The 21,229-nt window shown below is 39.7% G+C and overlaps 1 protein-coding gene and 1 long non-coding RNA gene across 2 annotated transcripts; both read left to right on the top strand.

Annotated features, from left to right (window-relative positions):
* The first annotated feature begins 278 nt into the window (after window positions 1-278).
* Window positions 279-1,376, top strand: LOC112200762. Its single transcript, XR_002936444.2, has 3 exons — window positions 279-435; window positions 545-851; window positions 984-1,376. It is a non-coding gene; the product is annotated as an uncharacterized LOC112200762 (long non-coding RNA).
* Window positions 1,377-16,285: 14,909 nt separating this feature from the next.
* LOC121052887 lies at window positions 16,286-17,873 on the top strand. The gene is made up of 2 exons (XM_040518829.1): window positions 16,286-16,377; window positions 16,465-17,873. Exons 1-2 carry the CDS (start codon window positions 16,365-16,367, stop codon window positions 17,871-17,873), a joined length of 1,422 nt encoding a protein of 473 aa, XP_040374763.1. The 5' UTR covers window positions 16,286-16,364.
* The last annotated feature ends 3,356 nt before the right edge of the window (window positions 17,874-21,229 follow it).

Below are 21,229 nucleotides of genomic sequence, written 5' to 3'. Positions count from 1 at the left end.
ATTCCATTAATTGCAATTTCTATTGTTTGGTTGCATCTATTTAGGATTTGAAATGTGTAATAAATGAAGAAAGTTTAAAACAAATAAAAAGATTAAATAGAAAAAGTCTTGTTTGGAAATAAAAATTGAATACTGCAAAGGAATTCATAAATGACACATATTTTAGTGGAAATTGAAGTGAGAAATTTAAATAACGAATTCCTTCGTTTTTTTTCATAGAGAAATTTAAAATTTACAATCTGATAATGCCAAACGAGGAAATTGACTTTTACAAATTAAATCTTCACTTTCAATTAAATTCTATCATTTTTTTCCTCATCCAAACACACTATTGGGGTTTTTACATTTTTCTTGTTCTAGGTCCAACTTCATTTGGACGCGAACAATCCTCGACCCCCCACTCCGCGACACCGTGTTGCTCCTCCTGGAATCGACGTACGGTTTTTATCTTGAATTGCGCTTCGTCTCGTGTTGTTACATTTTGCTTGTTCATGCAGATTGAAAATGGGTTCTTACCTTCTGTTCCTGATTGCTTTTTTTCCAGGTCCAAAATGCTCCTCCACGAGGACCCCGACAATTTACACGAATATTCTTCTCGTTTGGGGGTTTCTGGCTTCCTCGGGTTTCTTTATATTTTCTTGTGATTTTGTTGCAGATCGAAATCCAAAACGCTCCTCCTCGAAGATGGGTTGATCTATTCGTGCAATTCAATTTACACCAAACCAAAAAAATTGGGCTCGTTTCTGGTCTCGTTAAATTTTGCTTTCTTCTTGCAGAATGAAAATGCTCGAGGAGGCCCCAGTGTTGCTTCTACCAACGCTCCAATTCAAGCCTCTAAGGTCAAAAACGATGTAAGCCTTTCTTCTGGTTTGGGGGTGTTAGGGGTCTGCCTGGGTTTAGGTTCATTAAGAGACTTTAGATGCTGGCCCTTGGGTCATTTAGGAACCCATTCTAATTACCATATTTTCTTTACTAAATTACAGGAAGAAGTTCCCATGGCATATGTGCTGATGTACAACCATTTGCTTTTTGCTCCTATTGAAGAGTTCTGTACGATTCTTCTGTGTTCATACCGTTTTGGAATTTAGATCATACTCTGCCTTATCTGGTTTTCAGTTCATTCCGTTTTGGAATTTGTATGAAACTTGCACAAACTTGAGTGCTTATCAGCTTTAGTGTACTGCCCTTTAGTTCCTTCATTTGTTCATTTGGAAATTTTTTGAGTTCGGCCTGGTGTAATTCATTTCACAAGGATTCTTCTTTGTTTGTTTTGGCCTATTCAGATGAAGTGCCCATGTGTTCTGTTGGTATTACTTTGTTAATCAACTCTTCAAGGCAATAAATAAAGTTGTTACTATTCTGTTTCTGATGTCTAAGTGCATTTCTTCTTAAAGTGTGTATGACTTAGTTGGATTGGTGTTTCTGCGTTGTAAATTGCTCATTGCTTGTTTGGCGATGAAAGGCAATGATAATCTTCACAGCTAGAGCCTAGAACGATCAAGGTGAGTCACAGATCATGACTTTGATGTATGTAAATATACTATACTTACATCCCTCATGTAGTTTGAATTCCCCTTAAGTTTTATAGTTTAGTATATTTGTTCTCTAGTGGCTTGATTTGTTTCATTGTTGTGAGGTTTTGACTGTTAAATTGTACTTTAGTTGAGTTGTTGGAGTTCTTCCACAATAAAAGTGAATTTGATCCTTTGAATATAACATCATTGAATCTATATGCATATAAGTATTTCTACGTATTCCGGTGTTTCTCCATGTATTTCTTGTTACATTACTAGGAGCAGGGTTCTGACTTTATATATGTGATTATGCTTGAGGTATCCCATATCTGATATGGGTTGTTTTCTCAGTTTGTGTATGTGGAAGAATAATTGAGAAAGCACTGGATTAAGATGTGCATGATCAACCTCCCCTTATTGTCTGAATTGGGCTGATCATCTGGCATCCAATGCTTTGTGGCGCCAATCTTTTCAGTTCTATGCAAATAATCTTTTGATTGGATTAATCAGTTGTAGGTTTTGTGCCTTTGGTCTTGGGGCTTCTAGGAAACTAAAAGATTTAACATGGCTCACTTCAAGAAATCTAGAATCTCCTCTGATGGAGCCACAGAAGGGGAAAAGAGAAGATTTCTTTTGGCTTCACATATGGAATTGGTCCAAAAACAGCTGTCATTTAACTTTTGGAGCGTTTATATATGCTCGTCGTGGTCTTTTGGGGCTTCCCCTTCCTGACTTCATCCGTTGTACCAAGTTCTTGTTATATGTTTCTGCAACTTCTGGGACAGTGCCAGTGCGAGGCCAGCCAGTCTCAGACACCACAATATTCACAACAACCTTTTCGATGATTATGACAATCCGCTAGTGCTATCTGCACCTTTGAACTTAGGATGATTAATCAAAGACATGTGCCATTACTAAACACATCTAAACCAAGTCCATGAAGGAATGAAGGATTATCATTACATTTACATATCACCTCTTCATTGACAATTCTGTCTAGTAGCCATCTCCAAAAGCTCTAATGTACCAGAACAGTTGAAACTACTATGACTTAAAAGTTGGCAACAATTAGAATCTGAAATGCACAAGAGGAACAAACATGAAGCAGTAGAAGGAATAAATAACACTACAAGCCACCAAGGTAACTCTCAATGTCTTTACCGCCCATCTGATGATGTAAACGACTCTGCAAATCCTGAAGGCCGATTAGGAATGCTGGTCTGGGTGGTATCCCCTCTAGGAAAGATTGATGAAGATGAGGATTCATAAATATTGCTTTTGCCCTCAGCAGCCTGCCACATCTATATTGCTTCATTTAACGGCACATCGAAGTTGATTGCATCCATCTCATCAAAATCTTCTTGTTTAGATGGCTTCCACTGCTCAACAAGCGATGAAAGTACATTGACTGCATGACCTATATCAGGCCTTTGGTACGGCTCCCTTGCGCTGCGATGACCAGCAAGCTCAGCAACTGTAGTAATACTAGAAATTGTTTCCTCATTGACATTAATTCTTGGATCAACCATCTCTGGGAGTGCATCTGTTTTAATCATGAGCTTTCTACGAAACCATGTCACTAGGTGACAACTCTCCTCAGTCTGGCTATCGTCAATTGCTTTTCTTCCCGTGATCAACTCCACTAATATTACTCCGAAGCTGTACACATCTACCTTGAGCGTCATCCGTCCAGTTGCTGATACCATGAAAATATTGTGAGTTTATGCCTTGAATATTCATTAATTGACAATACAAGGAAACAAGTAAAACAAACTATATGCACAACTGCGCATTAGCAAGGAAAAAAAAACAGAGTAGAAGAGAGTTTCTAGCATTTGTCTAATACAAAATTTGGACACTTGTTTAGCACACAGGAAGTTCAATGTTTCTATACATTCGAGTTTAATCAAAAGGCGGCGGGAAATGAAAGTGTCCTATAGTCAGTATTTATTTTTACCCACCCAAAGAGAGGCGGGAACCAATTAACCTCAATAACTGACTGAGTACGCGCGGCTTGCATTGAACTCCGAAACGCTTCAACAATATAACGCGGTTTCCAAGGTTAGCCAGCTACAAATACAATCCTTATCGATCATTCTCTGTATTTTTTACATTCCTGATCAAAGTTCTTCACATTCCCTTTGATTATAATTAGTGCATTCTTAACATGCCAAAAGTAGAAAACCTTTCACCGTAGTCCAATACAAGTTAGAAAGCCTTTTACAAATAGGATTTCATTTCCTTTCCTAGCCAAACAAGGAAAGACTATTATAACCACCAAACAATGAAAGCCAACGAAAGGCTAGATTCCTTATTGAAAGGCCTGAACATCGATTGGAAGGGGAAAAAAAAAAACACGTAGCAAACCCCAAATACAGACAGATCTGTCGACCATAACCAAAACGCTAATGGCCATCAGCACATTGGGATCACCTCACATGGCTGACCTTCACAACTTACCTGACCTTGTTATTGACAAAATCCTTCCGACTCCTTCCCACAAAAGCTGCCATCCAGGTGAGCTTTCTTTCCAAGCAATGGCAAGGAGGGGTAGTCTCTTCATTCCCTGAACTAAATTTCAACGAGGATGATGATTTTGACCGCCACAACTTTAATCGTTTCGGTCACTACCAACATCAAGATCAACACAAGAGGTTCATCAACTTTTTGAAGGGGTATTTAGATTATCGTGAGAAATACGACCAGAAAGAGCTCCTAGCTAGATAAACTAAGTCTTCACATGAGGAGGTATGGGCGTCGAGATTCTTCTACCATAACCAAGTGGTTGAAATATGCATGTCAGAGAGGCCTCAAAGAGTTGGATATCAGTCCTAAAATGAGTGTTGACCCAAAACAATATGGGGTTGTCACTAAGCGCCCGGACTTCTACCGCTTGCCTTGGGTGGCCATTGCTACTGCAAAATCTTTAACTAGTCTAAAACTAGAGTCTGTGAGAATCCCGCACGTTCGACTAAGCGATTTTCCAACTCCTGGGCGATTTTTGAAATTTTTTCCGTCTTTGAAAACTCTGTCCTTCAGAACTGCACGGTTTTTTACTGACCAAGCTCTCTATTCTGTTCTATATCAGTGCCCTTCCATCGAGTACCTGTCATTAACTGAATGTTCGATTGGAAACTCCAAGTGTTATGTTTGCTGCTCAAGTCTAAAGTCCTTGGAAGTTAAGTATTGCCGGATTCAAGATATTCGAGTTGATCAGGCCTTCAATCTTGAATCTTTTACATTTGTCTCACCGCGGGATTAAAATGTGAAAAGATGATCTTGAATAATGCCTTCAAGTTGACATATACAAACATTTGTGTTGATTACCTCCAGGAATTTTCTTTATTGGGAAGCCACCGTGCACTAGAGGCCACCATCATTACCCAGTATGTCCAATTCTTCGAGTTCTTTGATGGTTATTTGAGTGCCAACGTTTCTGTTAAAGCCTATGAGGCCACAATTTTAGTTGGGGAACTTTTGGACCAAGAATGGTTATCGTCATATTCAACACATTTTCCTAGGCTGATGAGCTTTATTAGAAGATTTAGCTGCTGCCAGAAAATAAACCTCTACAATCAAGATGTTCATGCTCTCATTGTTCCTAAAAATTATAGGTAGATGGTGATCATGCCGGTGGACGCTGAAGAAGACAGAAAGAAAGTAGACCAGCGAGCTAGTCCTGTAGGCCATAGATGAATGAGAATAGTATAGAAGATACAAGGTTATGTATTATGTTCTCCAGTCTGCTTTCTGAAGCAGCTGGTGACTATTGCTTTTTTTTTTTTATAGTAACACTGTAATATTAAGTAGCTGGTGACCATCTACCATATATAACCAAAACCTTCACCATGTTATCGGAATATGCCTGACCTTCCCTACTCACCTGACCATGTTATTGACAAAATCCTTCAACTCCCTTAAGCTCTTTCTCCCTTTCCCCTTCATTTCGTTTCGTTTTTGGTTTGTGCCAAAATAAGCAACCTCAGTCTTCCACTGTATACCATATAAGTATATATAGGTCACACTTACAGAGAAAGGCATTTAGGGGTTTAGCCCAAGCAGGGCTTTGGGGCATCATAACTCATTCAAAACCAAACACACAAAACCCCAAATAATCAAACCCAAAAGCCCACATACAACTTACTTTAGCAAAGAAGCATTCAGTTTGCACTTTGCAAACCAACCCAAAACCACCAAGTAAGTAATTACGGGAGAAGTGAAACCAAAATGAGAGAATTCATTTGAATAACAAGTCCAAACAGAAAACATATTAGAGAAAAATGCATCAACAGTCCCTCAATTCTTGTGCACCGGCCAGTTTGATATCCAGACTCACAATGGTACAATGTGATACCTAAACTCAAAATTTGCTATCAATGACATACTTCCGTTAAATTTTCATAACGGTTCCGTTAAAGAACTGACGTGGCAAACATGTGAAGAAAACAGAGATGGCAAATGACCAAAATAACCCTCAATTTCTACCAACAACTTAATTATTTAATTAAATGATTTTTTTTTATAATTTTCTCTGTCCTCTTCTTCTTCCTTGGTTCCTGGGTTTGTCGTCTGTGTTTCTCTTTTGTGAAGGTGATGTCAAAGGATGTATCTTGCCATGTGTTTGAATAGCTTAGCTTACTTGCTATGGGATTTAGTTGTGGTTGTTGGATTTGAATGAGGAAATGAGGATGGATTTGACTTCAAAAAAAAAAAAATCCAGACAAAAAGGGCAAAAAAAAAAAAAGAGAATCGAAGCAATAACCCAAATCATCTATCGTCATCCGCTCTGCCTTTCTCTCTCCACAGTCCACACCATCATCTATCATCTTCTTCACAGCTATAACCCAAATGAATTTACATCTGGGTTTAATTCATCGAGGGAGTAGCAGATGTGTAAGGAGCCGTAGCCATGAAAGGAAGAACCTGCAAAACCCAGATTAGTACAAGGTTTCGTTGAGCGGATAGAGAAGAGTCTCCGATGACGCGATGTAGCAGAGGAGGGGGGAAAAGCCATCTAGAAATGGAGGGTCTGGGCAGACCAATTGGGGCTGGAAACAACGAGTGGGGATTTGGAGATGAGGGCTTTGCTGGGTTGATGGGTAGAGATGGGAGGTGGGGTAAAGGTGTGGAATGGAGGATTGACTGAGAGTAGAGCGGAGATGCGGCGATGTGTATTGACCAAGAGTAGGATCAGGATTACTGGATTATCTTAACAGAAGACGTCATCTGGGCTTGGATTTGCCCCTTGTACTAATGGATATCCATTAATGGCTTCTTTTGGAGTTTACTGAATTGAATGGGTTTGAAACCAAAAATAAGGACTCATTCCAGATTAAGCAAGAGCAAAAGAAAGGGCCAAAAAAAAAAAGAGAAAAAAAATATTATCATGATGTGACCAACAAATAATTTTTTTTTAGTGTAATTCAATTTATTTTATTAACAAGTTAAAAACACGTTTTTGCCCCTATCTTTTGCCCTACATATATGCCACGTCATCATATTTGACGGACGATTGACGGAACATTGACGAAAGTATATCGTTGATAGCAAATTTTGAGAATAGGTATCACATTGATACTATTGTGAGTCTGGGTATCACATTGATATCATTGTGAGTCTGGGTATCAAACTGACCGGTGCACAAGAGTTGAGAGACTGTTGGTGCATTTTTCTCAACATATTAACATGGATCAACCAAAGAGAGTTTCTTCTTGGTTGGTAGCTTGCTTTGACATCACCAAACATCTCATCTACCTACGGAAACATCTTATCTACGTACAAAAGAAGCAAGAGATCTCTATCTCTGGGAACCTTATCTCATCTCCATCTTCTGGATTATAGCCAGTGCATGTAACAACTCTCTCTTTTATTACTAAATCTCCTTCATCGTATTCTACCTGATTGGCCTGCTGGGTTTATTATTGTCACCAGCTTCTTTCGTCCTCAAGTGAGTGTGTGGCGAAAATGGCAGCGACGGTCGAATCCACAGGGCTCACCGGCAAGCCAATATCGGCAGACCTTGGTCTTGTAGAGCGGGTGGCGATTCACCGGGCGCAGCTCCTCCATGCCGTGAGCAAATTTGCAGCGGTCTTTGCAACGGCAGTCACCAGTCCTGCCAATTCAAGCAAAGCTCAGTCTTGGGCATACCCTGCTCGTCCACCTCCAGTTCACGTGGCCCCTCCTTTTTTAGCTGCATCACCCCCAATCATCAGAAGGAGCTCCACTGTTTGAAGAACTAATTTACAGAAAGAATCATCACGCATCTCATTCTGGCATTTTGTCTAACAGATCATGTGCTCTAAGCCTAAATGTGTTAAATCAAATAAATCAACAGAGTTTATTAGATCAGGCATATCTCATTTTGGCATTTTCACATCCCGTCAAAAATGTAAAACACTAATCAACAGACGCATGAGAGATCAGAACCAGAAAGAAAGTGCAAGTAACTCACACATGGCATTTCCAATGTACGTACCATCGATTACACCCAGAATAGAGATATTCCAAACGAAACGAGAAGAGTAAACACCAATTTTAGAATCGTAAATTGAAAAGCTTACGTCTTTGTTGACATTTCCAAATGATGCTTGAATGAGTGAGAGGTTGCTATCTTCCTTCACAGTAAAACCGGCAGGCTCAACAACTTGAACACTGCCACTTTCAATTCTGTTCTATATCAGTGCCCTTCCATCGAGTACCTGTCATTAACTTCAAGAATTCTTCTTCCTTCGAGAACATTTTTGAGATTTGATGCCACGTATATTGATTGATATGCATGCCCAATTTCAATGAGTGAGAGGTTGTTATTTTCCTTCACGGTAAAAGCGCGCGGTAGGCAACCAAAGGATCTTGAAGATCAAGGACATTCTTAGAGTGCAACCACTACGGTACGTTCAGACTTCAGATCGAGTTACATAAAGTAAAGAAACAAAATCATATCTTACATTCATAATTAAGAAAATCAGGTGGGACCCGGACCCACCTTGTCCCAAGGTACAATGATAAAACCAGATTAGTGCTAAAGCCAGTAAAAAATGCAATTCTCAGACGTTGGCTTTCTGCAATTCTCAGATTGTTACAATTTCTTAGGTAGGGTTTTCCCCTTTGTCGCTCCATCAGAAGAGTTTTCTAGATTTCCTGAAGTGAGCCATGTTAAGTCTTTTAATTGAGTTTTTTCTCCTTTTTTTCTTTTCTACATTTTTTTGATCTTTTAATTGGATTTCGCTCTTCATTTTTCATATTCAAAGGATTAAGATTACTGATATTGTACAAAACTCCAACAACTCAACTAGTGCAATTTAAATTGGTGATTTCAAGGTCAAACAGAGCAGGTTCTTTGGTGGATTGTTTTACCTTGTGCCAACGCAGATCCTATCTAAAAATAATTTTACGTTGCTCTTGATGATTGTTTGGAGTGTTGAGACAGAAAAAGATTATCGGGTCCGGTCTGATAAATTTCTATCCATGAATCAGATTCTTTTTCAATTGAATTCTTTCTATATGGCTTTCAAGGCATCTAGACATGTACGTGCATGTGAAGGTCACTAGCTAGGAGTGTTAGGGAGTGGCAGGCTCCACAGGTTGGTTGGCTTAAGGTCAATACAGATGCTGCATTCTCAGGAGGTGTAGGAGTTGGGGCGTTGTGGTGCATGATAGCAGTCATAGCACTGGTTTGGTTGTTGTAGGAGCCTGCATGTGGTCAACGTTGTTGACTTGTGAGTCATGTTGTGTAGAACAAGTTTGCTTGCATATAATCTTGTAGAAGAATGAAGATGTGTAATGTAGTAGTGTAGGGCTTGTATATATAACCCCATTTACACCATTGAATCAATATGAGAAAATTCATCACTCACAAATATCTCTTCCTTTTCATTTCATATTTTGACTTGGTATCAAAGCTAAGATCCGAGAGGACTTTGTCTCTTTGTTTTTCCTTCATTCTTCTTTTCTCACACTCTGGGGTAAGATTGTTCCTTCCTCTAATTCGGAGGCTAGGATTGTTCTCTATCTTTTAGAAGGTGAATTTTATCCTTGTAACGTCGAGATTACTAGCCCAACACCACTAGGTCCATCCAATTAATGCGATGTCTAGGCCAAGGATCGAATAAGAGAAAGGTAACCGAAAAGTTGAAAAGTGAGCATTGCTCCACCAAAATCTTAACCCTCCTTATCTGGTCGCATTAAAAGGAGTTACTGAAAGGTTGCACGATAGGCAACACCCAAGGATAAGATTTCTTTTCTCTTTACTTAGGAAGTACTGCTACTTCTTGACTAGTCGATTAATCCCTCTCGACTTGTCAAACATACCTTCTGTCTCAATTCCGTTGCATATTATTTTTTCATCGATATTCCAATGGCTGGCCCTGATGCTCCACTTCTAGAAGGAGGGAATACCAGTAATTCCGGTATTCAAAAAGTTGAAGTCTCAGTTCAAAACCCAGATTCTTCATCAGGTTCATTCGGAGGAGCAAAACTGAATGGACCTGGGAATTATAGGGCATGGAAGAAGATGATTTCCGCTCACCTTCGTGGAATCCATAAGATGGGTCATGTCACCGGTACCATTAAGGCACTGGCGAATGAGGAAAGTGAAGAGTATGTCAAGTGGGAAAATGCTGATGAACTTGTACTGTCAATTCTGTACAAGGTCATGACTGATGAGATGATCAAATTGATCATTGGGTGTGATACTGCTGCAGAAGTTTGGAAGACGCTCAATGATCTCTATCTGAATGAATATGATTTTTCCCAGAACTATGAATTGTTGTGCAAGGCAACAAGGATGAAGCAAGATAGGCAAGCAGTTTCAGTGTTCTACACCTAGCTGAAAAACATTTGGGCCGAGATTGATCAACGGCGACCAAACAAATTGAAGAATGCTGAGGATATTACTTGGTACCAGAAGGAGAAGGAGTTGGAGCGTGTGCACCAGTTTCTAAGTGGATTAGATGCTAGACATGACAGTGCCAAGGGAGAGTTGTTGCGTCGGCAAGAGCCTCCTTCCCTCACTGAGGCTTTTACGTACATCCGCAAGGATGAGTCTTAGCAAGGTAGCACAAAGGAAGCTCATTCTGAAATCTCCAGCCTAACAGTCCAAGCTAAGCCCCCTCGACCTCAAGGTCCACCTCCTGGCTTCAGTACACCACAATCAGGATTACATCCCATGACTCAGGGTTCTTCTCCAGGCAGGTCTGTATGTCAACATTGCAAACTAACTGGACACACCAAGGAGACTTGTTATAAGTTGATTGGGTACCCTGCTGGATACTTCAGCAAACCCAAACCAACTGAACCTCGAGGTAGAGGAAAGGCAGCTGTTCATCTTGTTCAGAGTACTTTGGAGTCGCTGGGCAAGATCATACCACAGGTAGTGACGATCCTCCCTCAATCTCAATGGTTGCTAGAGGTACTGGTAAGATTGGTATGACTTTAAAAATTTCTAACTTTGTAGGTTCAGATACTTGGATTATTGATTCTGGTGCTTTAGATCATATGACCTATGATAAGAAGTATTTCATTACCTTATCCACACCTAATGTGTCATATGTTACAAATGCCAATGGTGAATCATTTCCTGTCTTAGGTATTGGGTCCATAAGAGTCACACCTACCTTAGTATTGCATGATGTATTGTATGTACCAGACTTGTCTCACCACTTAATCTCAGTTCCCCAATTGAATACTCAATCTTTGTGCTCTGTGACATTTTTTCCCATGTATGTGGTGTTTCAGGATCTTCTGACCAGGGAAGTCATTGGCAAGGGGTATATGAGGGGGAGACTGTTTCATCTGGATCAAGCTTATGCCGGGGAGAGACCAAGGAAGAATGTCCCGGTTGCTTTGACTTTGACTTCTAGAGAGCTTAATGAAGTCTGGTTATGGCATAGACGCTTAGGGCATCCTTTATTCAGTGTAATGCGTAAAGCTATGCCCTCTTTATTTGTTGGCATTGATAAGTTGTCCATTCATTGTGAAACTTGTGTTTTGGCGAAAAGTCATAGAGTCAACTACCCATTGAGTCTTTCTAATAAAAGTTATATGCCTTTTGAGATTATTCACTCTAATGTGTGGAGACCTTTCAGAGAACCCACGTACTGTTTCTGGAATGCGTTATTTTGTTTTGTTTATTGATTATTGCACTCGATTATCATGGGTAGCATTGCTTAAATCTAAGGATGCTGTGTTTTCTGCTTTTCAAGCCTTTCAAAAATTGATTCAAACACAGTTCAATGGGCATATCAAAGTTCTTCATTCTGATAATGGGGGGGGGGAGTTTGTTAATCATTATTTTCAGGAATATTTCCAAGAAAAATGTATAATCCATCAAACCACTTGTCCTCAAACACCTGAACAAAATGGTGTGTCTGAGCGTAAAATCGTCATCTTCTAGACATAGCACGAGCATTGCTATTTGGTGCTCACATGCCTAATTATCTTTGGGGTGAGGCGGTTCAGACTGCCTCACATCTTATTAATCGTCTTCCTTCCAGTGTTCTTCAGGGGCGCATTCCCTTTGAAGTCCTGTCAACCCATGTCTTTATTCCTTCCTTCCATAATCTTCCTGCTCTTGTCTTTGGTTGTGTTGCCTTTGTCCATATACCAAAAAATCAGAGGTCAAAGTTGGATGCCCGAGCTCTCAAATGCGTCTTTGTAGGTTATGGTTCTCATCAGAAAGGCTATAAGTGCTATCACCCACCTACACGAAAGTTCTATGTCACCATGGACATGTCATTTTATGAAGATATGTGTTATTTCTCCCCCAACAACACCACTCTTCAGGGGGAGAATGAGTTTTTTGAAGAGATGCTTTTTGGTGAAAAGTTGAAGATGAATAAAGACGCAGAAGAAGAGAGTACTGACATCCCGAAGTTGACTAGTCAAATTTCCCAAATCGACCAGTCGATAGGGGGAGTCGACTAGTCGAACGAGGAAATCGGCGAAATGGGCAGAAGTGTACTAGACCAATCGAAGGAAATTCTCGACCAGTTGATTTCTGAAGAAGACTCTATTCCAGCTTCCCCCTCATCTAATACTTCACCCCCTAATGCTGAACTTTCTGGTCAAGAAACTTCATCTCAGGTATGTCCAATATCTTTACCTGATAACCCTGTAGAGTCTGTATCTTCTACATATGTGTTACCTAGGAGGACTACCCGTAGTCAACCAACAAAAAAGTATGAACCTTCCATAACTGCTAAAGCCAAATATCCAGTAGCTAACTTTTTTTTGAAATAACCAGTAGCAACTTTGTGTCACACCATAGGTTATCTAAACCTCATGCATCATTTGTGAATCAAATATCCTCTGTATCTATTTCTAACAAAGTGCAGGAGGCTTTGGGAGACCCAAAGTGGGTCAAGGCAATGGAGGAAGAAATGGAGGCATTAGAAAAGAATCACACCTGGGAACTTGTACCACTTCCTCGTGGTAAAAAGATTGTTGGGTGTAAATGGATTTTCACTGTCAAACATAATGCAGATGGCACATTAAGTAGGTATAAGGAGAGGTTGGTGGCTAAGGGGTTCACTCAAACATATGGGATTGACTATGATGAGACTTTTGCTCCGGTAGCCAAGATGAATATTGTTCGGATATTGTTGTCACTTGCAGCTAATTTGAATTGGCCACTTCATCAATTTGATGTAAAAAATGCTTTCCTTCATGGGGAGTTAACTAAAGAAGTATACATGGGTCTTCCTCCTGGATATGCATCAAATACAAATTTTGATGTTGTTTGCAGATTGAAGAAATCCCTTTATGGACTTAAACAGTCACCCCGGGCATGGTTTGGCAGATTCACTCAGTCCATGAGATGCTTTGGATGCAAGCAGAGCAATTCAGACCACACCTTATTCTTAAAACACCAAAAGGGAAAGGTAATTGTGCTTATTATATATGTGGATGATATGATAATAACATGGGATGACTTGGTAGAAATTGAAAGTCTTCAGAAGAAGTTGGCTTCTGAGTTTGAGATGAAGAATTTAGGAGATTTGAAGTACTTCTTGGGGATTGAGGTAGCCAGGGGGAGAGATGGCATCTTCTTATGTCAGCGAAAGTATGTGTTGGATCTCTTGGCAGAGACAGGTATGTTGGATTGTTCTCCAATTGACAGTCCAATCGAGCAAAATCACAAACTAGCAGAATATCCTGATCAGGTACCAACTGATAAACCAAGATACCAGAGGTTAGTGGGACGCCTTATATATTTGTCACACACTAGACCTGATGTTGCTTATGCAGTTAGTGTTGTGAGTCGGTTTATGCATAATCCAAGTGAACAGCATATGGAGGCAGTGGTAAGAATCTTGAGGTACTTAAAGTCAGCACCAGGAAAAGGTTTAATGTTTTCTAAATGGCAGCACCTCGATGTTAGTGGATATGCAGATGCAAATTGGGCCGGTTCTATCACAGACAGGAAGTCTACATCTAGGTACTTCACTTTTGTGGGTGGAAACCTTGTTACCTGGAGAAGTAAGAAGCAAAAGGTTGTTGCAAGGTTAAGTGCTGAAGCTGAATATAGAGGTATGGCACATGGAGTGTGTGAACTTCTGTGGCTACGAAATTTACTTCGAAATTTGGGTTTTAAGCCTAAGTCAGCAATGCAATTGTACTGTGATAACAAAGCAGCTATTGACATATCACATAATCCTGTACAACATGACCGAACGAAACATGTGGAAGTTGATCGACACTTCATTAAGCAAAACATGGATGCAAAGTTAATCTCCTTTCCTTTTGTTCCAACAGAGGAGCAATTAGCGGATATACTTACCAAATCTGTATCTAGCAAGTTGTTCCATGACTCACTAGGCAAGTTGGGTCTTCGTGACATTTATGCCCCAAATTGAGGAGGAGTGTTGACTTGTGAGTCATGTTGTGTAGAACAAGTTTGCTTGCATATAATCTTGTAGAAGAAGGAAATTTGGAGGACAAGTACACTTGGAAAACAAGTTTACTTGGAGATCAAGATGTGTAATGTAGTAGTGTAGGGCTTGTATATATAACCTCATTTACACCATTGAATCAATATGAGAAAATTCATCACTCACAAATATCTCTTCCTTTTCATTTCATATTTTGACTAACGTGCCTTCGTGCAATTTGCAATGGTGAGGCAAGTAAATGGGTTTCAAGTGTTTGGGTTGAAAGAGGACGCCTGTTTTTCTGCATTTGAGGGCCTCCGACCTAAAGCACCAAGTGGTTTCCTCGGCCGTGCGAGTACTGAGCACTGGCTTTTACAATTCTCTGAGATCGAGCTCCATTTTGATCTTCATTGTGGTCTCACCAATGTATGATCTGTAGGGAGTACGTAATGAGATGCATTTGCAGAGATAGGTGGAAATATTGGAGTATTCATGAGGCAAAATAAGTGACTACATAGGACAATCCCTACCCAAGTATTGCTGCAACGTACTCCTCCAAGTTTTGTTCATGATTAAGACATGGATATCCTCTTTATTTCATTGTCAAGAAATGGTCTAGTTTGTTCTTGTTTCTTTATTTTAGAAAACGCCAATATGGGCTAATTGGGCATTGCATGTGTGGGCCTACTTCACTCCACTCCGGGTCCGGGGCTCCTTTTCATATGTAAAGGTGGTGTCAGTGGCTTTCTGAGAGTAGTGTTCCACTAACCTCTTCTCCCGCTCTCTCGATTCCAAAAGTATAATATCTCCTATCGTCTTCCACTGCTCTAGTCTTTTCCAGAGGCGGCCCTTGGGGTGTGCATGTGGTGCAGGTGCACAAGGCCTCTGATTTTCTAAGGCCTCCTAATTTCGTAATGCCTTTATATAAATATATATAAATTAAAAGGGTAAAAGTATATGATGAACCATTGTAGTTATTTGATTTGACCTGATATGTCTTAGGTTTGAGTCCCTTGGGCCTTTCTATTTTATGTTTTTTCTTTGATCTTCTTCTATGTTCTTTTGTTTTGTCTTTCTTTGTTCCATGTTTCTTCTAGTAAGGTCTCTCTATTTTTATTTATTTTTCCTTTTCTATTATCTTCATCTCGTTTTTTTTATTTGTTTTCCTTTTTCATTTTCCGTCTTTGTTTTGTTATGTTTTTATCGCTCCACTCTTTTCTTGTTTTATTTATACTAAATATTCTTTTTAGTTCTCCAACTGAGATCTTGTTTTATTTATACTAATTAATAAAGCTTCACTTAAATTTTCGCACTAGGCCTCTTAATTTTCAGGACCGGCCCTGGTCTTTTCTATTCTAAAACGCCACCCTCCACCCTCAGACTAAAAATAAAAACGATTGCATAAGAAGGGTGTAGAAGAATGCTAAACTTGAAATCGAGGGAGACAGAAAGGGCAAAAGCGTCACTTCATTTTGCACATCAATGAACAGTAAACCAAGCTTTAGATATATGCATAATTGGCTTTACCCATCTAGGTTAATTATTCAAAGTTTCAAAATTCTTGATGTTCCAATGTTGTCGCTTACCACATATGCATACATGCAACCGTGTTGGTTCTAACTATTCTTAGGGTTCTAAATCATTTGAGGAAGATGGCAAATTGTCAAATAAGGTTTCCCGGCGTGTTTGTTCATGAAGATGATTTAATCATTGATTTTGGGTTTAACTCTTCCAGTCCGTGGAGGATAAGATTTTTGGTTCGTAGTAGCCCAAAAGGATCAAGTTGAAGATTTCTTATTTAAACATATATATATGCATGGTCTACACTGAAATACCTCCTAAATCCTTTTTTTTTTTTTGGTCAATCCTAAGTCGTAATCCTAGTATGAGTAGTATCGGTGGGAACAGAACTCTCTATAAACAAAAAACTCGATCGATCTTTCTTTCTTCCGGAACTTCTTGTTAGTCTTCTTCTCAAGCTGAGATGATGGATCGATGTATGTATTTTCACCTTTTTCTTGTTAATTGTTGTTTTTAGCTGGATCATCAATTATACTTAGATTGTTCACGTCATATATTTGAAGGCACCAATATCGATGAACAGGAAAACCAAAAACAGATAGATCTGTCGGCCGTCAACACTCACATGTCTGACTTACCCGATCTTGTTATTGACAAAATCCTTGGACTCATTCCTACTAAAGCTGCGTTCCAGGTGAGCTTTCTTTGCAAGCAACGGCAAGATGTAGTCTCCTCATTCCCTGTACTCAATTTCAACGAGGATGATGATTTTGACCGCCACAACCTTAATCGCTACCGTCACTACAAACATCAACACAAAAGGTTCATCAATTTCTTGAAGGGCTATTTAGATTATCGTAAAAAGAAGGACCAGCAGAAAGAGCTCCTGAATAAATTAAGTCTTCACATGAGGATGTTTTCGCGTCGAGATTCATCTACCATAACCGAGTGGTTGAAATATGCATGTGAGAGAGGCCTCAAAGAGTTGGATATCAGTCCTAAAATGAGTGTTGACCCAACGAGTTGGATTGTCGGTGAGCGCCCGCCGGAAAGTCTCTACCTCTTCTACATCTTGCCTTGGGTGGCGATTGCTAGTGCAAAATCATCCTTAACTTGTCTAAAGTTGGAGTGTGTGAGAGTTCCGCATCTGCTGCATGTGAGAGTTCCGCACGCTTATGAGCGACTTTTTCCGTCCTTGAAAACTCTGTCCCTGAAAACTTCACGGGTTGTTGATCTCGATTCTCTTCTATTTGAGTGCCCATCCATGGAGTCCCTGTCATTAACTCAATGTTCTATTGGAAACTCCGAGTTTTATGTTCAATGCTCAAGTCTTAAGTCCTTGGAAATTAAGTATTGCCGTCTTCATGTTATTCAAGTTGATCAAGCCTTCAATCTTGAATCTTTTACATTTCTCTCACCGCCGACATATTCAAGATGTGAAAAGATGATCTTGAAGAATGCCTTCAACTTGAAACATATCAACATTTGTGTTGATTACGTCCGGGAATTTTTTTTATTGGGAAGCCATCGTGCACTAGAGGCCACAATTGACCGATATGTCCATTTGTTCGAGTTCTTTGATGGTTATTTGAATGCCAACGTTTCTGTTAAAGCCTATGAGGCCACAATTTTAGTTGGGGAACTTTTGGACCAAGAATGGTTCTCGTCATATTCGACACATTTTCCGAAGCTGATGACCTTTCTTAGAAAATTTAGAAGCTGCTCGAAAATAAACCTCTACGTTCAGGCTCTCATCATTCCAAAGAATTATAGAAAGATGACCTCCGTTCCACCATTGCCGGAAACTTTCACTTTGCAGGCATGGATGTCGAATCCACCACTAGTGGGAAGTATAGTCTATTTGGAAATGGAGGACTCCTTGCAATGGATTGCACCACTGGCACAGATATTGATCATGCCGGTGGACGTTGAAGAAGATAGAAAGAAGTATACGAGCAAGCTAGTCCTGTAGGACATGGACGAATGAGAATGGTACAGAAGATACAAGGTTATGTTCTCCAGTCTGCTTTTGAAGCATTGGTGACTATTTTTTTTTTCCTGTAACACACTGTACTATTGAGCTGCTTATTTCTTTTCTACTCTAGATTTCATGATTCATAACTTCCTGTACTGAAATTGAAGTATAAGAAGCTTAGATATGGTTTGCATGAGAACTTAGTTTTTGTTGATGTGCCCTTTTTATGTTGAATTCCTTTTAATAAAGAAAGAAACCCACTTAAGGTTTCTGTTCATAAGATTTTGAGGTGGCATTTTTTTTTCTTTTTGAAGTGTTAATATTCATCATCCATCATTCCATTGTACCACAGCACAATGCAATTGGTCCTTTTCAGTTCAGATTGGAGTACTGAAATATTGGTTTGTTTCTGGTTGGGGGTATAATAATTATTTTCTGGTTGATATTTATTGAATATTGATTGAATTTGGTATTGACAAGAAATATCACTTTGGTGGTTGCTGGAGGATTGTGATCAAAAGAGATTTGAGGAATCAGTGTGTGTGGAGACGGTTTGGGAGTGCATTGTGATCATTTCAGCTGCCACTGTGGGCCTCCCTATCAGTTTCTTCTTGCTGGAGGCAACTGCTACTACAAGCTTATGTAGTAGAAGACTGTCTCTGTAGATTTCACTACTGACTTGACTAATAGGACTCACCATTCTTCGGTTTCTCTGCCTTATCTGGTTTTCAGTTCATATCGTTTTTGGAATTTAGATGAAGCTCTAGTTCTTTGTGTTAGGAAGCGTTGTGGTATGGGGCACCCAATTACAACTGAAGTATAAACTATGAAAATGAGTGAAGCACAAGATGATAGGCAAATTGTAGAAGGATTTCACTATAGCAAAAGGATACAACAATTTCTCTTCTGCAATAAGGAGAGCAACAATTGAGAATACCCTCTCTCTTATAACAGGAGGAAATACACACTAACAAAGGAAAGACACTTCAGTTTTAGGAGAAATCTCCATTTTCTCTCTAAACTCGACTCCCTCTCTCTCTTTGTTTTCAGTACTCACCACAACATGGGATTCCAACTCTATAACTCAAGACCTCTATTTATATTAGATAGAAGAGGTTACAACTAGTTTCTTAAAGCTTAAGAAACTTAGCTATAGATGAGTTGTAAATGCAATCTTTACAACTATCATATGTTGGAAAGTAGCCACAATCTTTGACCTATCAACAACTTAAGTATGAAGTAAGTCACAATATTTGACCTATCAACAACTTAAGCATGAAGTAATTAAGTCACAATCTTTGACTTATCAAAAATACCATGCTTATCAAGAACTTAAGCATGAAGCAAGCCTCCATTTTTGACTAATCAAGAAGATCATGCTTATCAAGAACTTAAGCATGAAGTAAGATGCACAAGTGGCTTTACTTCCACATATCTCCCACTTAAAGTCACTTTTGCAATTCTTCTATCCTTTCTACTTTGCCATGTCCACACTGCTTATGTTTCTGCTAGGCCAATAGAGGATCGACACCAAACTGATCCTTCATAACATAATGCAGCATTTGACATATCCCAGGATCCTCTTCACAGCATTCCAATGCTCTCTACCAGGATTCGCCATGTATCGACTAACCGCTCCCACTGCTTGTGCAATGTCTGGTCTTGTGCATACCATAGCGAACATTAAGCTACCCACTGCTGATGCATACGGTACTCGAGACATTTCCATCCTCTCTGCTTCGTTGCTAGGGCTCATACTTAAGGATAACTTGAAATTAATAGGAAGAGGGGTAGAGATTGACTCACAATCTTGCATGTTGAAGCGACACAAGATTTTCTTTAAGTAGTTTTTCTGAGAGAGCCAAATCTTCCTACTATTTCTGTCTCGGTAAATTTGCATCCCTAGAATCTTGTTTGCTGGTCCCAAGTCCTTCATTTCAAACTCCCTAGCCAACTGTGCCTTCAATTCTTTAATACGATCTTTGTTGGGGCCTGCTACCAACATGTCGTCAACATACAACAGTAGAATAATGAAATCACCATCACCAAATCTCTTGTAGTAAGCACAAGGATCTGGACTGAGTCTGTTGTATCCAAGGCTCATGATGAAGGAATCAAATCTCTTATACCAACATCTCAGCGCCTGTTTGAGACCGTACAGAGATTTGTTCAACCTGCAAACCAAGTTCTCTTTTTCTTTTTCTTCAAATCCATCTGGTTGGAGCATGTAAATCTCTTCTTCAAGTTCTCCATGAAGAAACGCAGTTTTCACATCTAACTGCTCTAAGCACAAGTCAAATGTAGCACACATCACCAGGACTACTCGAACTATTGTAGTCACTAGTTTCTCTTTTGAAGTGCTATCATTTTCTTTTCCTTGTACCTTATCTTCTACATCTCTGCTGATTATCACCTTGTGGGCAGTGGGATCCCACAGGCTGTACCCTTTAACTCCATCAGCATACCCTAAGAAAATGCATTTTCTGGATTTTGGATCCAGTTTTGATGTTTCTTGGGCGTTGTACATAACATACACAGGACTTCCAAATGTATGTAAGCGAGAATAATCAGCTGGCTTACCAGTCCACATCTCCATTGGCGTCTTCAGATCAATTGCGGTTGATGGTGACTGATTGATCACATAACAGGTGGTCTTCACTGCTTCTGCCCAAAATGACTTGGCCATCTCCGCAGTCCTCAACATCGCTCTTGTCCGTTCTAACAAGGTTCTGTTCATCCGCTCTGCTACTCCATTTTGTTGTGGAGTGTATGCCACTGTGAACTGCCTCTTGATACCTTCTTGTTTACAGAAGTTATCAAATTCATTACTGGTATATTCTCCTCCATTGTCCGTCCTCAAACACTTGATCTTCTTTTCAGATTCAAGCTCCACACGCGCTTTGAATACTTTGAAAACTGGGAACACGTCCGCCTTCACTTTGATTGGATACACCCAACATCTCCTGGAGTAATCATCAATAAAAGACACAAAGTATCTTGCACCTCCTAGGGATAGAACTGGTGCTTGCCAAACATCAGAATGGATCATTTCTAAGATAGCTTTGCTTCTAGCATTAGAACTGCTGAACTTTAATCTGTGCTGCTTACTAGTGACACAATGCTCACAAAAGGGTAATGAAACCTTTTTGAGCCCTGGAAGAAGCTTTTGTTCAGCGAGAATCTTCAAACCTCTTTCTGACATGTGGCCAAGCTTACGGTGCCACATCATCGTTGATTCTTCTAAAGATCTTACTGACACTATAGATGCTTCTCCTTCTTGTTGTGTTTCTCCTTTAAGCATGTACAGATTTGCAGCTATCTTTTCCGTTTTCATCACCACAAGCGCACCTTTA

The sequence above is a fragment of the Rosa chinensis genome, chromosome 4 (assembly GCF_002994745.2).
Source record: "Rosa chinensis cultivar Old Blush chromosome 4, RchiOBHm-V2, whole genome shotgun sequence".
Classification (NCBI taxonomy): domain Eukaryota; kingdom Viridiplantae; phylum Streptophyta; class Magnoliopsida; order Rosales; family Rosaceae; genus Rosa; species Rosa chinensis.
This window is presented reverse-complemented; position numbering and strand designations above follow the sequence as displayed.